Source organism: Malaclemys terrapin, chromosome 13 (assembly GCF_027887155.1).
Source record: "Malaclemys terrapin pileata isolate rMalTer1 chromosome 13, rMalTer1.hap1, whole genome shotgun sequence".
Taxonomy (NCBI): Eukaryota; Metazoa; Chordata; order Testudines; family Emydidae; genus Malaclemys; species Malaclemys terrapin.
In genome coordinates, this window is record NC_071517.1 from 46449128 (window position 1) to 46469506 (window position 20379).

The following is a 20379-nucleotide window of genomic DNA, read 5'->3' on the forward strand; positions in this document are numbered from 1 at the left end:
TCTATGCCTGCATCTGTAGCTTTCACTCTATGCATCCGAAGAAGTGAGGTTTTTACTCACGAAAGCTTATGCCCAAATAAATCTGTTAGTCTTTAAGGTGCCACCAGACTCTTTGTTGTTTTTGTAGATACAGACTAACACGGCTACCCCTTGATACTGTGACCCTAGTGAGTTCCCCACTATCACGTGGGCTGTGCTGAATTCACTGGCCTCCCTGCTCATGGGTCTGTATGGGATAGTCTAGGCCTGTGCCCTCATCCAACATGGCCGCCGCTTGACTTCGCCCTTTCGTCCAGCCCCGCGTCTCAGCGGCCGGATAGTTGCCCTCACCCATGATGTCACCTGTACGGCTTCACTACCGGGCGGGTTGTCGCCGCGTTGATTGGCCGCGGGCTCAGTCGCCTCGCTCCGTGATTGGATGCGGCGGCCGGGACCGGAAGAGCCTGGCCCGCAGCTGGAGGCTGCACGTGGTTCCAGGCGCTGAGGATGGAGGCGGTGGCTGGGAGCGGGGCGCAGGGGGGGCCAGCCGGGGGGGGCAAGAAGGTGAGTGCCGGGGCAGTGAGCCCCTCCCCTCGGGAGTGGGGCAGTTCCCCCCCCCCCGTGTCTGTGGGGCGGGGATTCCCCCGGGGGGGCAGTTCCCCCCCCGCCGTGTCGGTGGGGCGGGGATTCCCCGTGGAGGGGGTGGAGGTTACCTCTCCCCCCCGTGTCTGTGGGGCGGGGATTCCCCCGGGGGGGGCGGTGGTTACCCCGTGTCATGAGCAGGGAGGGGGCAGGTCACTAACTCGAGTCGGGTGCATCCAGGGGGCGAACACCCAATTACAGGGGTTTGAGGGGGAGTTTATTGCCCCTATGTCTGTGGGGCGGCGGGGTCTCTACGACAACTCTAGTAACTTGGGGACACGGGGGAGGGGCTGGCTGTATCCGTGGGGTGTCCCGCGAGGAGTGATCTGGGGGGCAGGGCTGGCCCTCTTCCAGGGGCAGCCCTGGGGACACGTCTGGGGCACCTAGACCCTTGCTGGGTTAAGGGTGCAAGTCTTTCCCTGGGGGGGGGTTGGAGGGCAGTTCCCCCCCCCCCCCGACTATGTGTTGTGGCTGGTGGTTCTGCCCCTATGTGGTGGGGGGCACTCCCCATCAGACCAATGGGAGTGGCTGGCTATTCTGCCCTGTGGGGCAGGTATCTCCCCACAAACTGGGGGGCAGTTTTTAGTCCCTGTCCTCTGTGCCCTTCCCCACCCCCCAGCTGGAGGAACTGACTCCCCCCATGTCTCACCCCCTCACCAATCTCCCCACCTCCCGAGCTGGGGGTAACTGATTCTCCCCCACGATTCATCCCCCCTTTCTCTGCCCCGCACCCCCCCGAAGAAGACGACGACAAAGAAGCTGCAGCGCTACTGGGAAGGGGCCCCCCAGCCGGACCCCCCCGCAGCTGCCCCCTCCAAGGCCAAGAGGCGTCGTCGCAATGAGAAGACCAGGCCAAGGGCTGGGGCAAAGGGGAGCCTGGAGGCCAGAAAGGGGCCGCGGGCGTCAGAGGCCGCAGGCCGGATCTCTGGGGTAAGGCTGGGAATGTTGGGGGGCTGGCCATGGGGGGAGGAGGGGCAGCTGAGTTCGGGGGGACGAGGGCCGGGGGATTGCACGACAAAAGGGGGTACCGTTGGGGCTCTGGGGGGGATGGGGGCCCGTAGCAGGCCCCCCCACCCTCCGTCTGTCTGTCTGTGTGTCTCTCTCTCTCCCTAGAAGAGGGACCCGTTCCCCGGAGCCGCCCCCCTCTCTCGCCACAAGGTGAAGAAATTCCAGCGGGGCCAGAAATCGCAGCTGGTGAGTTGAGGGCGTGGTGGAAATCGGGGGGGCAGCTGGGTCTCTGGGGGTTGCCGGGCAGTTACTGACCCCCGGTGGTGGGGGGCGGGAGGGACGGGGCCACGTGCGGCTCTCACCCCGTCTGTCTGTCCGTCTGTCCACCGCCCCAGGCAGGGGCGTCCAGCCGGCGGCTCCGGGACCATCTGGCCTCGCTGGATCAGAAGGTGGAGCTGGCAGCGCAGCAGGCCGCGCGCATGGAGCTGCTGCTGCCCGAGGAGCCAGGGTGAGTCCCCCCCCACCCCCGGAGCTGGGGCAGCTGCCCCAGTGCCCCCATCATCTGCTACCTTCGGGCCCCCGCCCGGTGCTGCCACTTGAGCCGGGGCTACCCGCTGGTTCTCCCCCACCCCCATGGGATGGGTGATACACACACCCCCTTAACTCCATACACATGCCCCCGATCCTGGCCGGCTCCCCTCCCCCACCAGTGCTGTCCATTCCCAGCTCTCACCCCCTCCCCCTGCAGGTTCCTGGAGGGGGACCCCGGCGAAGACACCTGCACCATCGCCCAGGTCGACATCGCTGAGGCTGCCGACATCGCCAGCGCCACCAAGGTCAGAGATGCCCCCACACACCGGGGGGTGGAGGGTGTCGTGAGGTGGGGGGAATGGCAGGGGGAGGGGGTCACCCCTAGGATGTGGGGAGGGTCACTGGGCAGTATTGGGGGGGATCACAGGAGCATCTCAGTGGTGCAGGGGGGTCACGGGGGGATCCCGGGGCAGCGTCTCTGGGGGGTTCACCCAGGGTTGGTGGTCCCTGTGCTGTGTCTAACCAGGTCTCTACCCCCCATAGCACTTTGAGCTGACGCTGAACCAGTTTGGCCCCTACCGGATGGATTATACCCGACCTGGCCGGTGAGTGGGGGGATGGGCAGGGAGGAGCATGTGGGGGGAGAGTAGGAGGGAGGGGGACCCATGGGGCAGGTGGGAATCAGTGGGGAAGGAGTGGGGGGTTGGCTGGCTGTACCTAGGTGGCAGGTCTTCTGGGGAGCGGTTGAAGAGGCAGGGCCCGACTGGGTTCTCCTGTGTGGGGGAGGGTCTGCGTCAGGGACCCCTAACCCCACGGGCCTCCCCTGAGCTGCTCTGGGGGTCCCAGCAGGATTCCATAGGAGCAGGTCAGGAGACATACGGAGACTGGATTGTGTGTGTTAGAAGATGAGTCTCCCCGGTCCATGGCCAGGGGGTTCCCCGGCTGCTCCCCTCATCCCTCCCATCTCCCCCCACAGGCACCTGCTGCTGGGGGGCCGGCGGGGCCACGTGGCAGCCCTGGACTGGCAAACCAAGTCACTGCTATGTGAGATCAACGTCATGGAGACGGTCACTGACGTCACGTGAGTGTGCGACTGAGGGCATGCGACACAGATGGGCACATGAGCGGCCGGGGGGGGCGGGGGCGGAGGCAACGCGGATGGGCGACCAGGGGGTGTGCAACACGGAGGAGTCCGGGAGGGCTGGGGGCTGCATCCACTGCTCCCTGCAGGTGTAACGGTGCATCAGCAGGACGTGCCCATTGCACATGTGGGTGTGCATTGGGAAAGCGAGTGTGCACATCCCTGCCCGCCCATGGCTGGGGAGGCTGGTTGGGTTGCACGAGGGGGCGTGTTGCACAAGCAGTGTTTGCCAGGTTGCACACGGGCTGAGCCGTGCAATGGGACACGTCGTCCCCTCCCCCATCTCACCCCCCCGTCCCCAGGTGGCTGCACACCGAGACCATGTTCGCGGTGGCCCAGCGGCGCTGGCTCTACGTCTACGACAACCAGGGCGTGGAGCTGAACTGCCTGAAACGCTTCAACGGGGTCCTGCGCATGGAGTTCCTGCCCTACCACTTCCTGCTGGCCACCGCGGTGAGCGGGGGGGAGGGGAGTCCTGCTGGCCACCGCGGTGAGCGGGGGGGGAGGGGGTCCTGCTGCCCACCGCGGTGAAATGCGGGGGGGGGGGGGGGTCCTGCTAGTCGTCATGGTGAATGGGGGGGGTCCCACTGTGTGGGGGTCCAGATGCCGGGGTTCCTGCTGCTCACCACAGCGAAAGAGGGGGGGCCCGGACACCAGGGCTCCTGCTGGCCAATGCGGTGAGCGGGGGGGAGGGGGGTTCTGCTAGTCATCACGGTGAATGGGGAGGGTCCCACTGTGTGGGGGTCCAGATGCCGGGGTTCCCGCTGCTCACCACAGCGAAAGAGGGGGGGGCCCGGACACCAGGGCTCCTGCTGGCCACCGCGGTGAGCGGGGGGGAGGGGGGTTCTGCTAGTCATCACGGTGAATGGGGGGGGTCCCACTGTGTGGGGGTCCAGATGCCGGGGTTCCTGCTGCTCACCACAGCGAAAGAGGGGGGGCCCGGACACCAGGGCTCCTGCTGGCCAATGCGGTAAAGCGGGGAGTGGGCCTGGGCGCCAGGGTTTGGGGGCCGGTGCCCCACTGATCCCTCGTACCCCGTGCAGAGCGAGACGGGGTTCCTGCAGTACCTGGACATCTCGGTGGGGAAGGAAGTTGCCACCATCTGCACCCGGGGGGGGCGCCTGGGCGTGATGGGGCAGAACCCGGCCAACGCCATCGTCCACCTGGGACACAGCAATGGTGAGACTGCCCCAACCCTGCCCCATTGCTACTCCCCCGCCCCACTGCTTCCCCACCGCTACTCCCAACCCCATCCCGACTCCAACCCCACCAATACCCCTGTCCCCATTGCTACTCCCCAGCCCCACTGCTACCCCACCCCGTCCCCAAACCCACCGCTACCCCCACTGCTACCCCCAACTCTTCCCCCAACCCCGTCCCGACTCCAACCCCACCGCTAACCCCCAACCCCGCCCCCAACCCCATTGCTACCCCCCTGTACTGCATAACCAACCACCCACCCAGCCACTGCCCTTGTCCACCAGGGCAAAGCAACAGTGAGACCTCCCTGTGCCCCATCATAATCCCCTGACGCCCCAGTACCCCATAACCAACCCGCAGCCTGGCCAGCGCCATCATCCACTGTGGGTACAGCAGCAGTGAGACCCACCCCTGCGCCATCATCCCCTGCCCCACACTGCTAGGAGCGTTTCTCCCGGGGCCCTCAGGCCCTATGTGTGTCAGTGTGTTATCCCCACTCCACCCCCCCAGCAGGGCCCAGCCCCCCACCCCCCCGGCAGGCTCAGACAGGGACGTTCCATCAACCTCCCAGCATGCACTGGGCTCAGCGTGGCCCCATTCTGCCCTAGGGACCCCTGGCCCCATCCCGTCCCCCCCCTCCCCCCCGTAGCCTGGCCTGGTCAGTCAGACCCAGTGCTATGACTCCCCCTTAGCGTGCGCCCGCCCCCAGCAGTGAACCTGGCCCTGTCCATCCCCTCCACCCCTCGTTAACCCCTTGTGCCTGGTGGGGGGTGACCCCCCCACCATTAACTCCTCGTGCTCTGTGTCCCGCCCCAGGCACAGTGACCCTGTGGAGCCCCAACGTCAAGGAACCCCTGGTCCGGATGTTGTGCCACCAAGGGGGGGTCCGGGCCGTGGCCGTCGACAGCTCCGGAACGTGAGTGACTGGGGGGCAGCCCTTCTGTGGTGGGGAGGGGACCTGAGGGGTGAGCAAGGAAAGGGGGCTGCAGGGGTGCATGTGGGGGAAGGAGGGCAGCTGGGGGGGGGTCTCCCCCCACTTTCCCCAGCTACATGGTGTCATCAGGGCAGGGGTGGAATATGGAGGGGGGGTCACTCTATGGGTCTCTCCCCACCTCCCCCCAGGTACATAGCGATGTCGGGGCTGGGGTAGGAGAGGAGGGGAGGCTTGGAGGGTGACACTGGAGGGTGGGGGGGTCACGCTGTGGGTCTCTCCCCGCCTCCCCTCAGGTACATGGCGATGTCGGGGCTGGCATGGGAGAGGAGGAGGATGTAGGGGGTCAGGCTGTGGTCTCCCCCCATCTCTCCCCAGGTACATGGTGACGTCGGGGCTGGGGTGGGATGGGTGGGGCTTGGGGGTGACACTGGGGGGGGTGTCAGTGTGGGTCTGCCCCCGCCTCCCGCCAGATACATGGTGATGTCAGGGCTGGTGGGGGGTGGGGGTGTCACACTGTGGTCTCTCCCCGTCTCCCCCCAGGTACATGGCGACGTCGGGGCTGGAGTGGGAGAGGAGGGGGGTCTTGGAGGGTGACACTGGAGGGTCGGGGGGGTCACGCTGTGGTCTCTCCCTGTCTCCCCCCAGGTTCATGGCGACGTCGGGGCTGGACCGGAAGCTGCGTGTCTACGACCTCCGGGCGTATCAGCCCCTGCAGTCGCTGGTGCTGCCCGTGGGCGCCGGGCACCTGAGCTTCAGCCAGCGGGGGCTGCTGGCAGCCGCCTGCGGGGACGTGGTGCAGGTAACGATTCCGCCTCCCCCTGCACACCCGCACCCCCCTACTCCCCGCACACACCCGCACCCCCCTACTCCCCGCACACACCCGCACCCCTCCACTCCCCGCACACACCCGCACCCCCCCACTCCCCGCACACACCGGCACTGGGCCTTCAGCCAGCTGGGGGTAGCTGTGGGGTCGTGGTGCAGGTAAAGGAGGGACCCTTATACTCTGGGACGTCCCCCTGCTCTCACTGGACTCAGCAGGGCCCCATCCGCCCTGCATCCTTCCCCCGCAGACTGGGGATTGCTCAAACCCACTTCCCACTCCCCCCCTTCCCCCCCCCCCCCCCGAAAAAAAAAGGGGGAAAAAAAGAAGAAGCTGGGCACTGCTTTGGAGAGAGGTAACTAGTGGTGTCCCCCAGGGGTCTGCACTGGGCCCAGTCCTATTCAACATGTTCATAAATGATCTGGGAAAAGGGGTAAACGGTGAGGTGGCAAAATTTGCAGATGATACAAAACTACTCAAGATAGTTAAGTCCAAAGCAGACTGTGAAGAGTTACAAAGGGGTCCTACAAAACTGGATGGCTGGGCAACAAAATGGCAGATGAAATTCAGTGTTGATAAATGCAAAGTAATGCACGTCAGAAAACATAATTCCAATCATGCATACAAGATGATGGGGTCTGAATTAGCTGTTACCACTCAAGAAAGAGATCTTGGAGTCATTGTGGAGAGTTCTTTGGAAACATCCACTCAATGTGCAGCGGCAGTCAAAAAAGCGAACAGAATGTTGCAAATCATTAGGAAAGAGATAGATAATAGGACAGAAAATATTGTGTTACCTCTATAAAAATCCATGGTACGCCCACATCTTGAATACTGTGCACAGATGTGGTCACCCCATCTCAAAAATGATATATTGGAATTGGGAAAGGTTCAGAAAAGGGCAACAAAAATGATTAGGGGTTTGCAATGGCTACCGTATGAGGAGAGATTAATAAGACTGGGACTTTTCAGCTTGGAAAAGAGATGGCTAAGGGGATATATCATTAAGGTCTATAAAATCATGATTGGTGTAGAGAACTAGGGATCACCAAAGGAAATTAATAGGCAGCAGGTTTAAGTATTTTTTCACAGAACGTACAGTCAACCTGTGGAACTCCTTGCCAGAGGATGTTGTGAAGGCCAAGACTATAAGAGGGTTCAAAAAAGAACTAGATAAGTTCCTGGAGGATAGGTCCGTCAAGGGCTATTAGCCAGGTTGAGCAGGGATGGTGTCCCTGGCCTCTGTTTGCCAGAAGCTGGGAATGAGCGACAGGGGCTGGATCACTTGATGATTCCCTGTTCTGTTCATTCCCTCTGGGGCACCTGGCACTGGCCACTGTCGGTAGACAGGATACTGGGCTAGATGGACCGTTGCTCTGACCCAGTGTGGACGTTCTTATGAGCCTGGGCCCCGTCTGTCCCCCATCCCCAACCTGAGCACCACCCAAGGGGGAGCTCGGACTGCCCTGTGCTTTAACACCCCCTGTGAGCCAGGCCCTGCTGCAGGCACTGATCCCCCATGTCTGCTCCCTCCCCCCAGGTGTACCGGGACGTGCCCGTGCAGCCGCCTCACAAGCCCTACCTGTCGCACACCCTGCCCCAGGCGGCCCACGGCCTGCGCTTCTGCCCCTTCGAGGACGTGCTGGGCGTAGGGCACGGCAGCGGCTTCACCAGCCTGCTGGTGCCAGGTACGGACCCCCCATAGCGCCCCCCCCAGTACCACCCCCCAATCCCCCATGGTGTCACCAGCCACCTGGTGCCAGGTATGGACCCCCCATAGCGCCCCTCCCAGTACCACCCCCCAATCCCCCACAGCGTCACCAGCCTCCTGGTGCCAGGTATGGCTCCCCACAACTCCCCATGTGCCCGGTAGCTGACATGCCTGTCATGTGCCCCCTGCTACAGCCTGCGGGGGCCTGGCACGGCTGTGTGTCTGTCCATGGCAGAGGGGGGATGGCTCCCTGCCCCCACTAACCTCCTGTTGTCTCCTCTCCTCCCATACCCCCCAGGTGCTGGACAGGCAAATTTCGACGCGCTGGAGAACAACCCGTTCCGGAGCCGGAAGCAACGGCAGGAGTGGGAGGTCAAGGCCCTGCTGGAGAAGGTAACGTCATCTCCCCACCCCTGCACACAATACTCAGCCCTCTCCCGCCCCCGCCGCCCTGCCCTCCCCCATGCAGCCCCAGCTGGGGGGCAGCTGGATCTCAGTGGGGGGCCACTGCTCCGGGGCCAAGGGAGCTGATGCTGGGGGGAGGGGACACCAGGGTGGGTAGCTGGGATGTCTGGTGGGGCACCGCCAGGAGGGGTGGTGTCATGGGAATGGGGAGCCTGGGTGGTCCGGGCCCCCCTAACAGCTTGGCCCCCGGCAGATCCCGTCGGAGCTGATCACGCTGGACCCGGGGCAGCTGGGCCGGGTGGACGCCATCACCATGGAGCAGAAGCACCAGGAGCGAGTGGAGCGGCTGGTGAGCGACTGGGGAGGGGGGGGGGGGGGCACCGTGGTGCATTGTGGGAAGCGGGGGGGGGCAACGTGGTGCGTTGTGGGAAGCGGGGGGGGGGCACCGTGGTGCATTGTGGGGGGCGGGTGGACAGTGGGGACCAGGCATGTCACGGTTGCTGTGGCATGTCAGGAGCGTGGGGAGGGGGGGGGGGGCGCCGTGGTGCATGGTGGGATGCAGGAGGACTCTCTCTCACACTCCTTCCCGACCCCCAGGGCTTCGACCCCCAGGCCAAGCCGGCGTTCCAGCCGCGCCGGAAGCTGAAGGGACGCAGCTCAGCTGGGAGTCTCCTGCGGCGCAAGAAGAAGGTGGCGAACCAGGAGCAGCGGGTACATCCGTCCGTACTGTCCACCTGTCCGTCCCATCCGCCCTTGGGCCAGCCCTTACCCAGCAGGCTTTGCTCCCCACCCCAGAGAGCCAGCTCTCCACTTCCTGTCTCAAACAGGGACTTCCCGTGTGCCCCGCCCCCCACAACTCCCCCGTCCGACTGGGCCAGTGACGTCCGGGGGCATCTGCCCCATACCCCAGGGCTCCATTACACTGTGAATTGGGGGGTGGGGTGGGGGGGTTGGATCCCAGGGCTGCTCCCCCCCATTGGGCCATTTACTGGGGTGTCTCTGGCTCACCCCCGCTCCCCCTCCCCGCAGACCAAGATCCGGAAGAGCCTGGAGCAGCAGCAGGCGGCGGAGCGAGAACCGAAGGCGGCACCCCGGGCTCAGAGGTCAGCGCTGGATCGGTTCAAGAAATAGCCTTGGGGAGGCTGGGGGGAGGGGATTGCCCCCCATGGGGGCGAAAGGGGTCACGAGCGTTACCCATCCCCTCTGGGGTGGGAGCGGGGTGGGGTCCCCCACTCACCCTGCACTGTCACCCTGCTATTTTTGTATTAAAGTTGTCGTTTGCATTGCCTGGCTCTGGTTTGGGGCAGAGAGGGGGAGGGGGTTACTCGAGGTGGGGGGCAGAGGGGCGCATGGCTGGGAGCCAAGCGCAGGCTGGCGGGGGCTCGGGCAGCTCTGTACAGCGGGGAGGGAGAAGAGCTCCCAGCCGATACCCGCACCCAGCCAGCTGGGGAGAAACAGGCCCAGAGCCAAGGGAGGCTGGAAATTCAAAGGCTTGTGGGTGTCAGCGGGAGGTTCTGGACCAGCCTCCCCCAGCCGCAGAGGGGGCTTGGCTCCGGGCAAATGCTCCCTCTGGGCCCTGACTCCTGGGCCCAGGCCCAGCCCCGGGAGCCCCGTCTGCTTTATGCCTCTGCAGTAGAACGGAGCCTGTGCGTGGGGGGAACCTACAAGCCAGCTTCCCCGCACCCTCCCCCCCCCCCCCCCCGGCCAGGCAGGCGAATGACTCCGCAGCGTCCCTGCTCTGCTGGGGATGAGCTGTAGCCCCTGCCAGCCCCCCGTGGAGTCCCCAGGGGCGCTGGGCACAGGACCGGCTGCTGTTCAGCTGTTGTGTCACAGCCCCCGTGCTGGGCGCAAGGTGGAGCTGGAGCCGTTTATCCCAGGGTGAGCAAGGACAGGGCGCTGACCCAGGGAGGCCCCAGTATGGCTGAGAGTTCGCTTTCAGAATGGCGACGCGCTGCCCGTTCGCTTCCTAGCTGCAAGTCGGGCAACTGCCGGCTTTGCCTCCTAGCAATGCCCCTCAACGGTCACTGGCCGTGCGCTGAGACACGGCTCCTCAGGCCCGGTGCTCTCGCACGGCTCTGGGACAGTCCTGGGGGACCCCTTCTGTGTATCAGCCCCCTTAGGGTGTCACACTCTCGCTGCGGTCAGCCCCTCGGCGTCACCTCCTGGGACTGACCCTCGGCGCCTTCAGCATCCCTCCTTCCCGCTGTGAGTGCCCCATAGTGACTCCACCTGAGTTGGACACCCGGGGAAGACTTGCACCCTCAAAGGGAGCACTGCACCTCCAGCTCCCTCGATCTAAGGTGACTCTCAGCCAGCCGTGTAAAAGCAGGAAGGTTTATTAGATGTCTGTAACACAGCGTAGCAAGTCTTTAGTTAACACAGACAATGGAAAGTTACAGCCAGGTGGATCTGGATCCGTCCAGAGCCCTCTAACTCCTCTTTGATCCCAGTCCAGAAGGTTCTTTCCTGCCTCCAGCAGCCCACACTTAACAACCCCCCCCCCCCCCCCCGTTAACCATGCACCACACAGGGGAAACTCACATCCCCGGGGCCGTGCATCAGTTCTCTCTCTCTCACACACACACACACACACACACGGTGGTGCCCGCCCCAGGGAAGCTAGTGATCCAGCCACCAGCCCGAGTTCAATGATAAGTCTGGTCATGGGCCTGCTGAGGCACATTGCGTGTACGCTAAGGACTTAGACCTCGCCCGCTGTGTGGGGCTCCCCCCCGGCTGCCGGGAAGCCCGGGTTCCCCTTGGCTGGCGATGAATCCCTGACCCCCAGGGTCAGCGTCGTCACATAACGCCTCACCTGGTAGCTATACGTCCCTGGCCCAGTGCCCGGCACGGCCCGGCAGAAGCGGGCGGTGACCCCTGCCCCTCGGCACTGAGTGGCTTGGGGCACATTCACCTGCGAGCTGGTGCTGAGCCTGTGAACTGAGCATGGGTCCCAAAGGGCTCGGATGGTTCTCTGGCTCTGAGGCCTGGCCAACGTTAGATCTGTTAGTACTGACATCGGGCAGGGCTCGCCAAGCCTGCCATCCCCACCCACTGCCAGGGACCCAGGGGGCAGGTACCAGCTCCTTGAGGGAAAGGGGGGGCTCCTGTCCCATCCCTGCTAATTACAGAGTCTGTGCTCACCACCACACCCCATCCCATTCAGTCTATGGCCCGGCACCTCTCCAGAGCTGGGTGCAGCACAGGGCCCTTGTCAGGGTTCCCTCCCCACTCTGAACTCTGGGGTACAGACGTGGGGACCCCCATGAAAGACCCCCTAAGCTTATTTCTACCACCTTAGGTTAAAAATTTCCCCCAGGCACAAATTCCTTTCCTTGTCCTTGGACAGTATTGCTGCCACCACCAAGTGATTTAGACAAAAATTCAGGAAAGGGTCCCTTGTAATCCCTATCCCCCCAAAATATCCCCCCAAGCCCCTTCACCCCCTTTCCTGGGGAGGCTTGAGACTAACATACCAACTAATTGTTTTGCAATGTGAGCACAGACCAAACCTTCTATCTTGAGGACACTAACATCAATCAGGTTCTTAAGAACTTTATTATAAACAAAAAAGTAAAAGCATCACACCTGCAAAAATCAGGATGGAAGGTAACTTTACAGGGTGATAAAAAGATTTAAAACCCAGAGCATTCCCCCTCGGGACTCAGCTTCACAGTTACAAAAACAGGAATAAAACTACCTCTTAGCACAAGGAAAATTCACAAGCCAAAACAAAAGATAATCTAACACATTTCCTTGCTATTACTTACAATTTCTGTAATTCTTAGATGGATTATGCCAGGTATATTTTCAGGAGATGTTGTCCCTGCCTGGCTTCTCTTTCCATTGGAACAAAAGAAGAGCGCACAAACAAAACCTCCCCCCTCCCCCAGATTTGAAAGTATCTGCTTTCCTTATTAGTTCTTCTGGTCAGGTGCCAACCAGGTTATTTGAGCTTCTTAACCCCTTACCAGTAAAGCGATTCAGTACAGCTGCCCTTATCTGTAGGTTTATGACAACCCTCGTTGTGCGTGGCAAGGCCCATGAGTGAGAGCAAGCCCCCCCTCCCCTCACCATTGGGCCGGGCACTGCCCAGACCCTGACCGAGATCAGGGCCCCGGTTTGGCTGAGTCCTGCACAGACACACACTGACACTCACTGTCCCAACACACTCACAGTTTACTAGACAAGAGCAAGAGTCTCATTTAACAAATGGGAAACTGAGGCACAAAGTGCTTTGGTGACTTGCCCCAGGTGTCTCACATAGAGCCAGGGCACAACCCAGGAGTCCTGGTTCTCCCCCTCCCACCCCCCCAAACTCTAATACACTAGCCCAGTGATATTCAGTGAGAGCTACCCACTCTTTGAGAATGTTATGACACAAAGCAGCCCATTGGCACGTCTGACAAAAAACACTTCAGCTACCAATAAATACAGCCCCTGAGTGCACGGTAAGTATTAGTAATTCTATCTTCAAACACAGTTTATAACGCAACATTATTACCCGTCTTTGTGGCACTCGCTAGTGGGAGAGGTGACAGGGACAAGCGTGACGAGTGGGTTGTAGGCGGTCAGGCCAAGGCCCATGCATGCATGAAGATGCTCGTCCTTCAGGTGATTGGGTTTTTTATAATGTTCATGGCAGAAAACCCAGCTTCGCAGAGGTACATTGGTCCGAACACGGTTAAAAGCCAGATGCTGGCTATTCTGAAACTGGTCAGCGGACTGAGTCCAGAACTCGCAACATCCCGCTTCTCTGGCTTTTGCCTTCAAGACATCTGAGCTCTGGAGCCTTACAATTTCTAATAGAAAGGCCCCTTCATTGATAGACTCAAGAGTGATCTTTGCTTCAGAAGGGTGAGGTCCATCGGCAGAGACAACAAATAAAATCAAATCCTTGGGAATTTTAAAATTCTCAAATCCCATTTTAATAATGTTGATCAGATTGTTTAGGAATTCATGCAGCGTTTTCATTGAGGTTTCATCTGTAGCAACAACATGCAATGTGGTAAAGTGCAACATCTTTCCTGTTAAGTCTGCCTGAAAGATTTCAAGATTCCTCTGACAGGCACACAGTTTTTCAGACAGATCCCTGACACTGCTTGCACGACCATGGAGCTGCAAGCTGAAGGAATTCAAGTGACCAGTAATAGCGCACAGAAAAGCCACTTGTGACATCATTCATAAATTCCAGGAACTTGCAACCTCGTTGGTCTTGTGGTTTGAAAGGAATTCTATTATTTCTTTTTGAAGCGCACAACACCTGTATCATGCATCCCACTACTTAACCAGCGAAAGTCATGCTGCAACAGGTCACTGAATTCGGCTGAAATGTCTTGTAAAACAGTTTTATAAAGACAATGTTGCAAGCTAGAAGTTGAGCGGATGGGCAGGGATGATGTCCCGTTTGCCAGCATACGTACTTCATTAATCTCATCACAATACCCATTGTTTTTTTCAAGTCTCCAGAGAACTTATGCACAGGCCAGTCTGGTGAATGATGCAGTGAAGTGTATTTAATTAAGGGTGTGTCACTGCCACATGTGAAGCACAGCCATCTCTTTCCCTTTCATAGAGGGACCTCCGTCTGTAACAAGCAAGTTTACTTTCTGCAGACCTAAACCCTTTTTTTTTTTCAAAAAAAATTTTACCTTTCCAAAAATGCTCCTTCCTGTGGGGTAGGTTTCTAATGGTATTAAGCATAAAAATTCTACCTTGAAAATTTCACCATCATAAAATCTAACAAACAGCACTGGCTGGAGGGCGTCACTTAAATTACTTGATTTGTCCACCACAGGAGCCATGTTTTTGGCATTTTTAAATCGGAAAGTAGTGCTGACAGACAATCCACGTAAATTACAAATATCAGCCACTCTTCGCACTGCCATGGAATCAGACAGGGGAACCTGTGTCACACAAGTCACAATGTCAGCTTTGTTTTTATCTCCATCAATGAGCTCCTCCAGCAATGTGCGCTCCTTCACAAGCTTGGCAACCAGGAAAGGCCTTTTCCTTTTAGCTCGTGCCCACATTCTCCAATGAGAGGCAGCCGTCGCTTTCCCCTGTACAGTTGCTGATCGCGTGAGAACATTTCAAGTGTGACACGAAGACTTCCGATTTTTAATGTTGTCACATTTTGCAGCACCACTAGGAGGCCAGGCCGTGTGGAAGTGACTGTGCTTTGAGTCAAAGTGGCACCTCCCAGTGGCAACCTTACAGACAGATCCAGTGGTTTGGCAGAGGAAACACAAAGGCTTTGCCTTTAAATGAAGTGGCATAATAAAGAGAAAATCCGCTGTGCAGCTTGGGTTAAATGCTTGGTTTTCGCTGGCGACTTTGTGATGTTTACTCCCCCCCTCGCATTTGTTTCCGGCTCCATTTACATCACCAATGATAAAACAGGCGGCGTCCCAACTCAGTCGTAGCCGATGCTATTGGAGAACCTAAGCTCCAGTTCATTACTTACTAAGGAAGCCAGAGGCCGCACATCACTGCTCATGAATTTAGTTACAAACATTTTTTTAAGGTGAGCTGGCGGGTCACATTTGGCCCACGGGCCGCCATTGACCAGCATCGCACTAACAGCTGGGGTTAGAACCCAGGAGTCCTGGCTCCCACCCCACCCCCACTAGGCCCGTGGCTCTCAACCTTTCCAGACGACTGTACCCCTTTCAGGGGTCTGATTTGTCTTGCGTACCTTCAAGTTTCACTTAACTTAAAATAGACTTGCTTACTAACTCAGACATCAACATACAAAAGTGTCACAGCCACGATTACTGACAAATCGCTACTTTCTCCTTTTCACCATACAATCATAACATACATTGATTGGCATATAAACATTGCACTTGCATTTCAGTGTATAGTACATAGTGCAGTATGAAGACGTCATTGTCTGTATGAAATTTTAGTTTGTACTGACTTGGCTAATACCTTTTGTGTAGCCTGTTGTAAAATTAGGCAAATCTCTAGATGCGACAATGCACCCCCTGGAAGACCTTGGTGTACCCCAACAGCACATGTGCCCCCCATTGAGAATCACTGCACTAGACCCCACTCCCCTCCCAGAGCTGAGGATAGAACCCAGGAATCCTGGCTCCCAGCCCCCCTGCTCTAACCTACCAGCCCCCACTCCCCTCCCAGAGCCGGGGAGAGAACCCAGGAGTCCTGGCTCCCAGCCCCCCCTCCCCTCCCAGAGCTGAGGATAGAACCCAGGAGTCCTGGCTCCCAGCCCCCCTGCTCTAACCCACCAGCCCCCACTCCCCTCCCAGAGCCGGGGAGAGAACCCAGGAGTCCTGGCTCCCAGCCCCCCCTCCCCTCCCAGAGCCGGGGAGAGAACCCAGGAGTCCTGGCTCCCAGGCCCCCCTGCCCCTCACAGACCCTCCAGCAGGGCTAGCACCTTGCACCTCAGCACCCCCAGCCCCCTATGCAGTGGGGTACAGGCTCCCCCTTCTCCCCCCACCATAGCCCAGGCTGCCGCCATTGATTGAGGGCCCACCTGGTGCACGCTGTACAGCACCTCCCCGTAGCAGCAGGGGTCCATGGGGTAGTGGGTGGATCCAGCCATGCGGGCCGTGTGGGTGGGGGCCAAGCCAGCCCAGCGAGCGCACAGCCCCACGTAGACATCCTCCAGGGGCACGGGAGGCACGTGGGGGGCAGCCCCCAGCACCCCCAGGGCAGCGTCGCCGGACAGCACGTAGGCCGTGCCGCTGCAGTAGGGGGGGAAGGCCCCAGCCGGGTAGGCGGAGACCGGGACGTGGTGCCGGTTGCCGGGGTCGCGGTTGGGCTGCACCCGCCAGTGGACCCGGCCCAGGTAGAGCCGGTGAGGGCTGGGCAGCGCCCCCAGGTGGCGGGCCAGGGCGGGCAGGTTGAGGAAGACGTCGTCGTCGACTTTCACCACAAAGGCGGCGCCAGGGCAGTGGGCGGCCGCCCAGCCCAGCAGCATCATGGTCTTGAGGGTCAGGTTGGCGTAGGTGTCGGCGAAGCGGCCCTGGACCAGGTCCCCGTGCCGCTGGGACTCTTCCTCCAGCCGGGCCTGCTCCTCGCCCGAGCCCGGTGCCCCCAGGGCGAAGAGCGTCCGCACCGGGTACCCCCCGGCCCTGTGGGCGCCCCCCCAGCTGGCACGCACCGCCTGGCGCTGGGCCGTGTGCCCCGGCGCGCTGGCCACCAGCACCAGCAGGAAGGGGGCCCGGGGCCTGCAGCCGTCCACGTTGGGCAGCAGGAAGGAGTCGGGGCCAGGCAAGGGGGGGTCTGCGTGCAGGAAACCTCCCCCGCCTCCCAGGAAGGGGGCCAGTGACCATGATAGCAGCTCCTCCCCTGTGCCCCCAACCAGGAGGCTCACAAGCGCCAGCCCCCCCAGCCCTGCCAGCAGCCCCCGCAGCAGCCAGGCAGAGGGGCGCCGGGCGGGGCAGAGCCGGGGGGCCATATGGGGTGAGGGGGAGTCAGCAGGTGGTGGAGGTTGCCTAAGAGAGAGAGAGAGATGGGGGATCACGCACAGAACAGCCCCCCAGTAGGAGCCCCCCACTACCCCGGCCCACAGTTACCCGCTTGGAGGCAGTGGATGGAGGGAGAAGGCAAGACAGAGGCACATCGTGGGGAGGGGGGACTGGGAGCACAGTGGATGGGGGGATGGAAATTTGGGGGGATGGGTGGGGTAAGCAGCGGAAGAGGGGGCAGGGGCCGGAGGCGGATGGGGAGGGGGCCAAGAACCGGGGGGGCCGTGGAGGGGAAGGGGGGCAGGGCCCCAGGGGGTCGTGGCGGGGGAGGGGCGAGGAGGGCAGGAGCCGGGGGGGGGGGCTGCGGCGGAGGGGAGGAAGGGAGCAGGAGCCGGGGGGACGCGGGGCAGGAGCCGGGGCGAGTACGTGGCAGGGGAGGGGGGCAGGGGGCGAAGGGGGGGCCCGAGGAGCCGCGCTCACCTCCCGGCCCCGCCCCGCTCCGCTCCGCGCTGCGTCAGTGCCCCCGGACCCCCCGGCGGAAGCTCGTGAGCCGTGTGCACAGATCTGTGTAAGGACCGTGCGTGTGCCGGGGGCACACCCAGATCCCCTGTCACGCGAGCTGCCCTGCCTCGCGGAGCGGATTTCACTAGGGAAGCGGCACTCAGGAAAATACAAGCCCTGCGGGGGATATGGTGGCTGTGTGCACAGACCATCCACCAGGCCCCCCAGTCACCTTCAACCCTCTTCTCCCCAGCTCTGCCCTCCCGCCCGCTGGGGTGTAGCTGGGGGGGCCCCGGGGGTTCCGAAGCCGCCCCCCCCCCAGCACACAGGGGGCTGCTAGAGCCCGGCCCAGCCATGTCAGGAGGGGCAGTGCCTGGGGCTGTCCAGCACACTGCAGGACCGGCTCACCGGCCAGGGCCCCCAGGAGCAAGCCCCACTTGGGGGTCCATCGGCCCCCGCAGGAACGGCTGGGACCTGTAGGCTGAGACCCAGGGCTGCTCTAAGGCAGTGGGGAAGGGAATACCAATCTGTGGCAATGGGGGACAAAGCGCTCTGGACCAATGGGGTGCCACTAGCCCCCACCTGGAGTGGGACCATGGGCCTGCAGCCCCCAGCAGCGCTCCACGCAGCACCGCCTCTTTCCCATCCATACACCATGAACTGAGCCCCCACCCCATGGCCTGGGAGCTCTCAGGGACAGGTTACTCCCTCCTGCTCTCCCCACCCCCAAGCCGGGGAACCCCACGGTGTACGGTGCTATGGGGCAACTCCAGTACGCCACCCTGACCCCTCAGGCTATGCTCACCCCCAGCCCTCCCCCCAGCTGGTCCCTGAGCTGGGCTGAGCAACATCGGCGAGAGGGGCTGGATCGGCAGGGCCAGGGCACGGGCATCTCATTGCATCACGCTGCCCCACCACTGTGCTGAGCGTCGGCGTGTTGCTAGCGGCACTGCCCACGGGGTTAGCCGGACCAGGGGCTGGCCCAGGCGGAGCAGGAGATGGGGCTCAGAGATGGTGCGTTCAAACCAGCCGTGGCCCCGGCCCCTTGCCTGTGGAGGTACCAGGGGCACTGCCAGCAGGGTAGAGCCATCTCTATCCCATCCCTGCACTGAGCATGGAGCTCTGGGGCTGGGGTGAATGGGAAGGACAGAACCCAGGAGTCCTGGCTCCCAGCCCCAGCCTGCCCTTCCCAGAGCCGGAGAGAGAACCCAGGCGTCCTGGCTCCCTGCCCCAGCCTGCCCTTTCCAGAGCCGGGGAGAGAACCCAGGAGTCCTAGCTCCCTGCCCCAGCCTGCCCTTCCTAGAGCCAGGGAGAGAACCCAGGAGTCCTGGCTCCCTGCCCCAGCCTGCCCTTTCCAGAGCCGGGGAGAGAACCCAGGAGTCCTGGCTCCCAGCCCCCCCACCCCACAGCAGTCACAGTCGGACAAGAACCCCATCGGCTCCCAGCCAGGGAGGGGGCTGCGAGGCGCAGATGCCTGCCCGAACCCCAGAACAGAGCTACGGCTCCTGTTCCACCCATCCAGCTCCTGTCCAGGCCAGGGGGGCTCTGAGCTGCAGTCATATTGAGGCCACCCCATAGCGTGTGGGGATTCTCTCCAGGGGGCCGTGGGCTCTGGGATAGGCCCCCCCCAAGCCCAGAGAAGAAGGGAGCCTCTCTCCCCACCCTGCTCCCTTCCTCCCAGGGCAGCTCCAAGGGGGCTGGTGGCTGTTGCCCCCTCCCTCGGATCCCCTTAGGGGCAGGCAGCCTTTGTGACACTGAACATCTCTGGGCCCCACGTTGGCCATGAACACATCTGGCCCCCCACCCCCACCCCACTGACAGACCCTCTGCCCAAACCAGAGCCAGCTGCACTGGGCCCAGATGCCCCAGGTGTAGATAAATCTGTGGATTAAGCATTTGCGCATAACTGTGTATCATTTTCACATGACTTTGTATTGTGCCTCTTCATAGAACCTTGTATTAAGTCTTTCCATCTATAACCTCTATTTTCATACAACTTTGTATCAAATCCTTAGATAGAAACTTTGTATTGAGCCTGGGGGTAATGTTATTGCCCCTAAGGAGAGTTAAGGTAGAAGGAAACTGTCTTTTTGCTCGGAGTAGAAGCCAGACCCAAGACCAATAAAACTTGTCAAGTGGGCTCACTAAAGAAGATCAGACATATTGACGGCCTCGGGGGTTAGACATGAGCACTTTCTTTTGAAAACACCCTCTTTGAAAATAAACGTGGCAGCATTAAGACAACACCCAGAAGGAAGCGCCACAGATGACCAATGGACACAGACACAGATTTTGAAGCTGGTACAGATTTGCATGAGCGGGTCTCGTCTTGTCAACATGGGAGCATTGCACGGGATACCATATAATGACCGTATAATGACGTGCTAGCAGGAGGGCTAGGACGTAGCTCGGATAATATTAATTAACCCCACGGTACTGCACAAGATATGACATCATTAATGCTGTGTCGGTGATGACTTATGATGCCAGGTATGATGATGTCATTAATGCCGTGTCGGCAACGTGCTATGACTCTGGGTGTGATGTCATTAATTGTGTGGCGGCGACGCGCTGTGATGCTGGGTGTGATGTCATTAATTGTGTGTCGGTGACGCGCTGTGACTCTGGGTGTGATGTCATTAATTGTGTGGCGGCAATGTGCTGTGATGCTGGGTATGATGTCATTAATTGTGTGTCGGTGACGCGCTGTGACTCTGGGTGTGATGTCATTGTGTGTCAGTGACGCGCTGTGACTCTGGGTGTGATGTCATTAATTGTGTGTCGGTGACGCGCTGTGACTCTGGGTGTGATGTCATTAATTGTGTGGCGGCGATGTGCTGTGACGCTGGGTATGATGTCATTAATTGTGTGTCGGTGACGCGCTGTGACTCTGGGTGTGATGTCATTAATTGTGTGTCGGTGACGCGCTGTGATGCTGGGTGTGATGTCATTAACGCTGTGTGAGTAACATGTGAATCTCATGGCTCCCGTGCTCCTGCTGTGGACCCGGGGGGGGGGGTCTCCGGGATTTAATTACATGGGCCCAGGCAGGTAACTAACTTCCCGCCCTGACCCAGGCTCCGCCATCTTTGAACGGAGCGGAAGTAGCTTCCTTCCCATTTCAGACAC

The 20379-nt window shown here is 60.6% G+C and overlaps 2 protein-coding genes across 2 annotated transcripts; one reads left to right on the forward strand and one right to left on the reverse strand.

Annotated features, from left to right (window-relative positions):
- Positions 1-335: 335 nt before the first annotated feature.
- On the forward strand, positions 336-9597 carry WDR46 (WD repeat domain 46). The gene is given in 17 exon segments (XM_054046813.1): positions 336-473; positions 475-543; positions 1363-1551; positions 1735-1815; positions 1965-2077; positions 2318-2405; positions 2644-2705; positions 3077-3181; positions 3544-3694; positions 4285-4420; positions 5258-5357; positions 6021-6174; positions 7739-7886; positions 8208-8302; positions 8568-8663; positions 8912-9025; positions 9344-9597. Coding segments are annotated over 17 exon segments (1941 nt in total). The 3' UTR covers positions 9446-9597.
- A 5972-nt stretch (positions 9598-15569) lies between these two features.
- Positions 15570-18174, reverse strand: B3GALT4 (beta-1,3-galactosyltransferase 4). Its single transcript, XM_054047708.1, has 2 exons — positions 17230-18174; positions 15570-16776 (listed from the first exon to the last, which is right to left on the reverse strand). The coding sequence occupies exons 1-2, from the start codon at positions 17604-17606 to the stop codon at positions 15687-15689; spliced, it is 1467 nt and encodes a 488-aa protein (XP_053903683.1). The 5' UTR covers positions 17607-18174; the 3' UTR covers positions 15570-15686.
- Positions 18175-20379: the final 2205 nt, after the last annotated feature.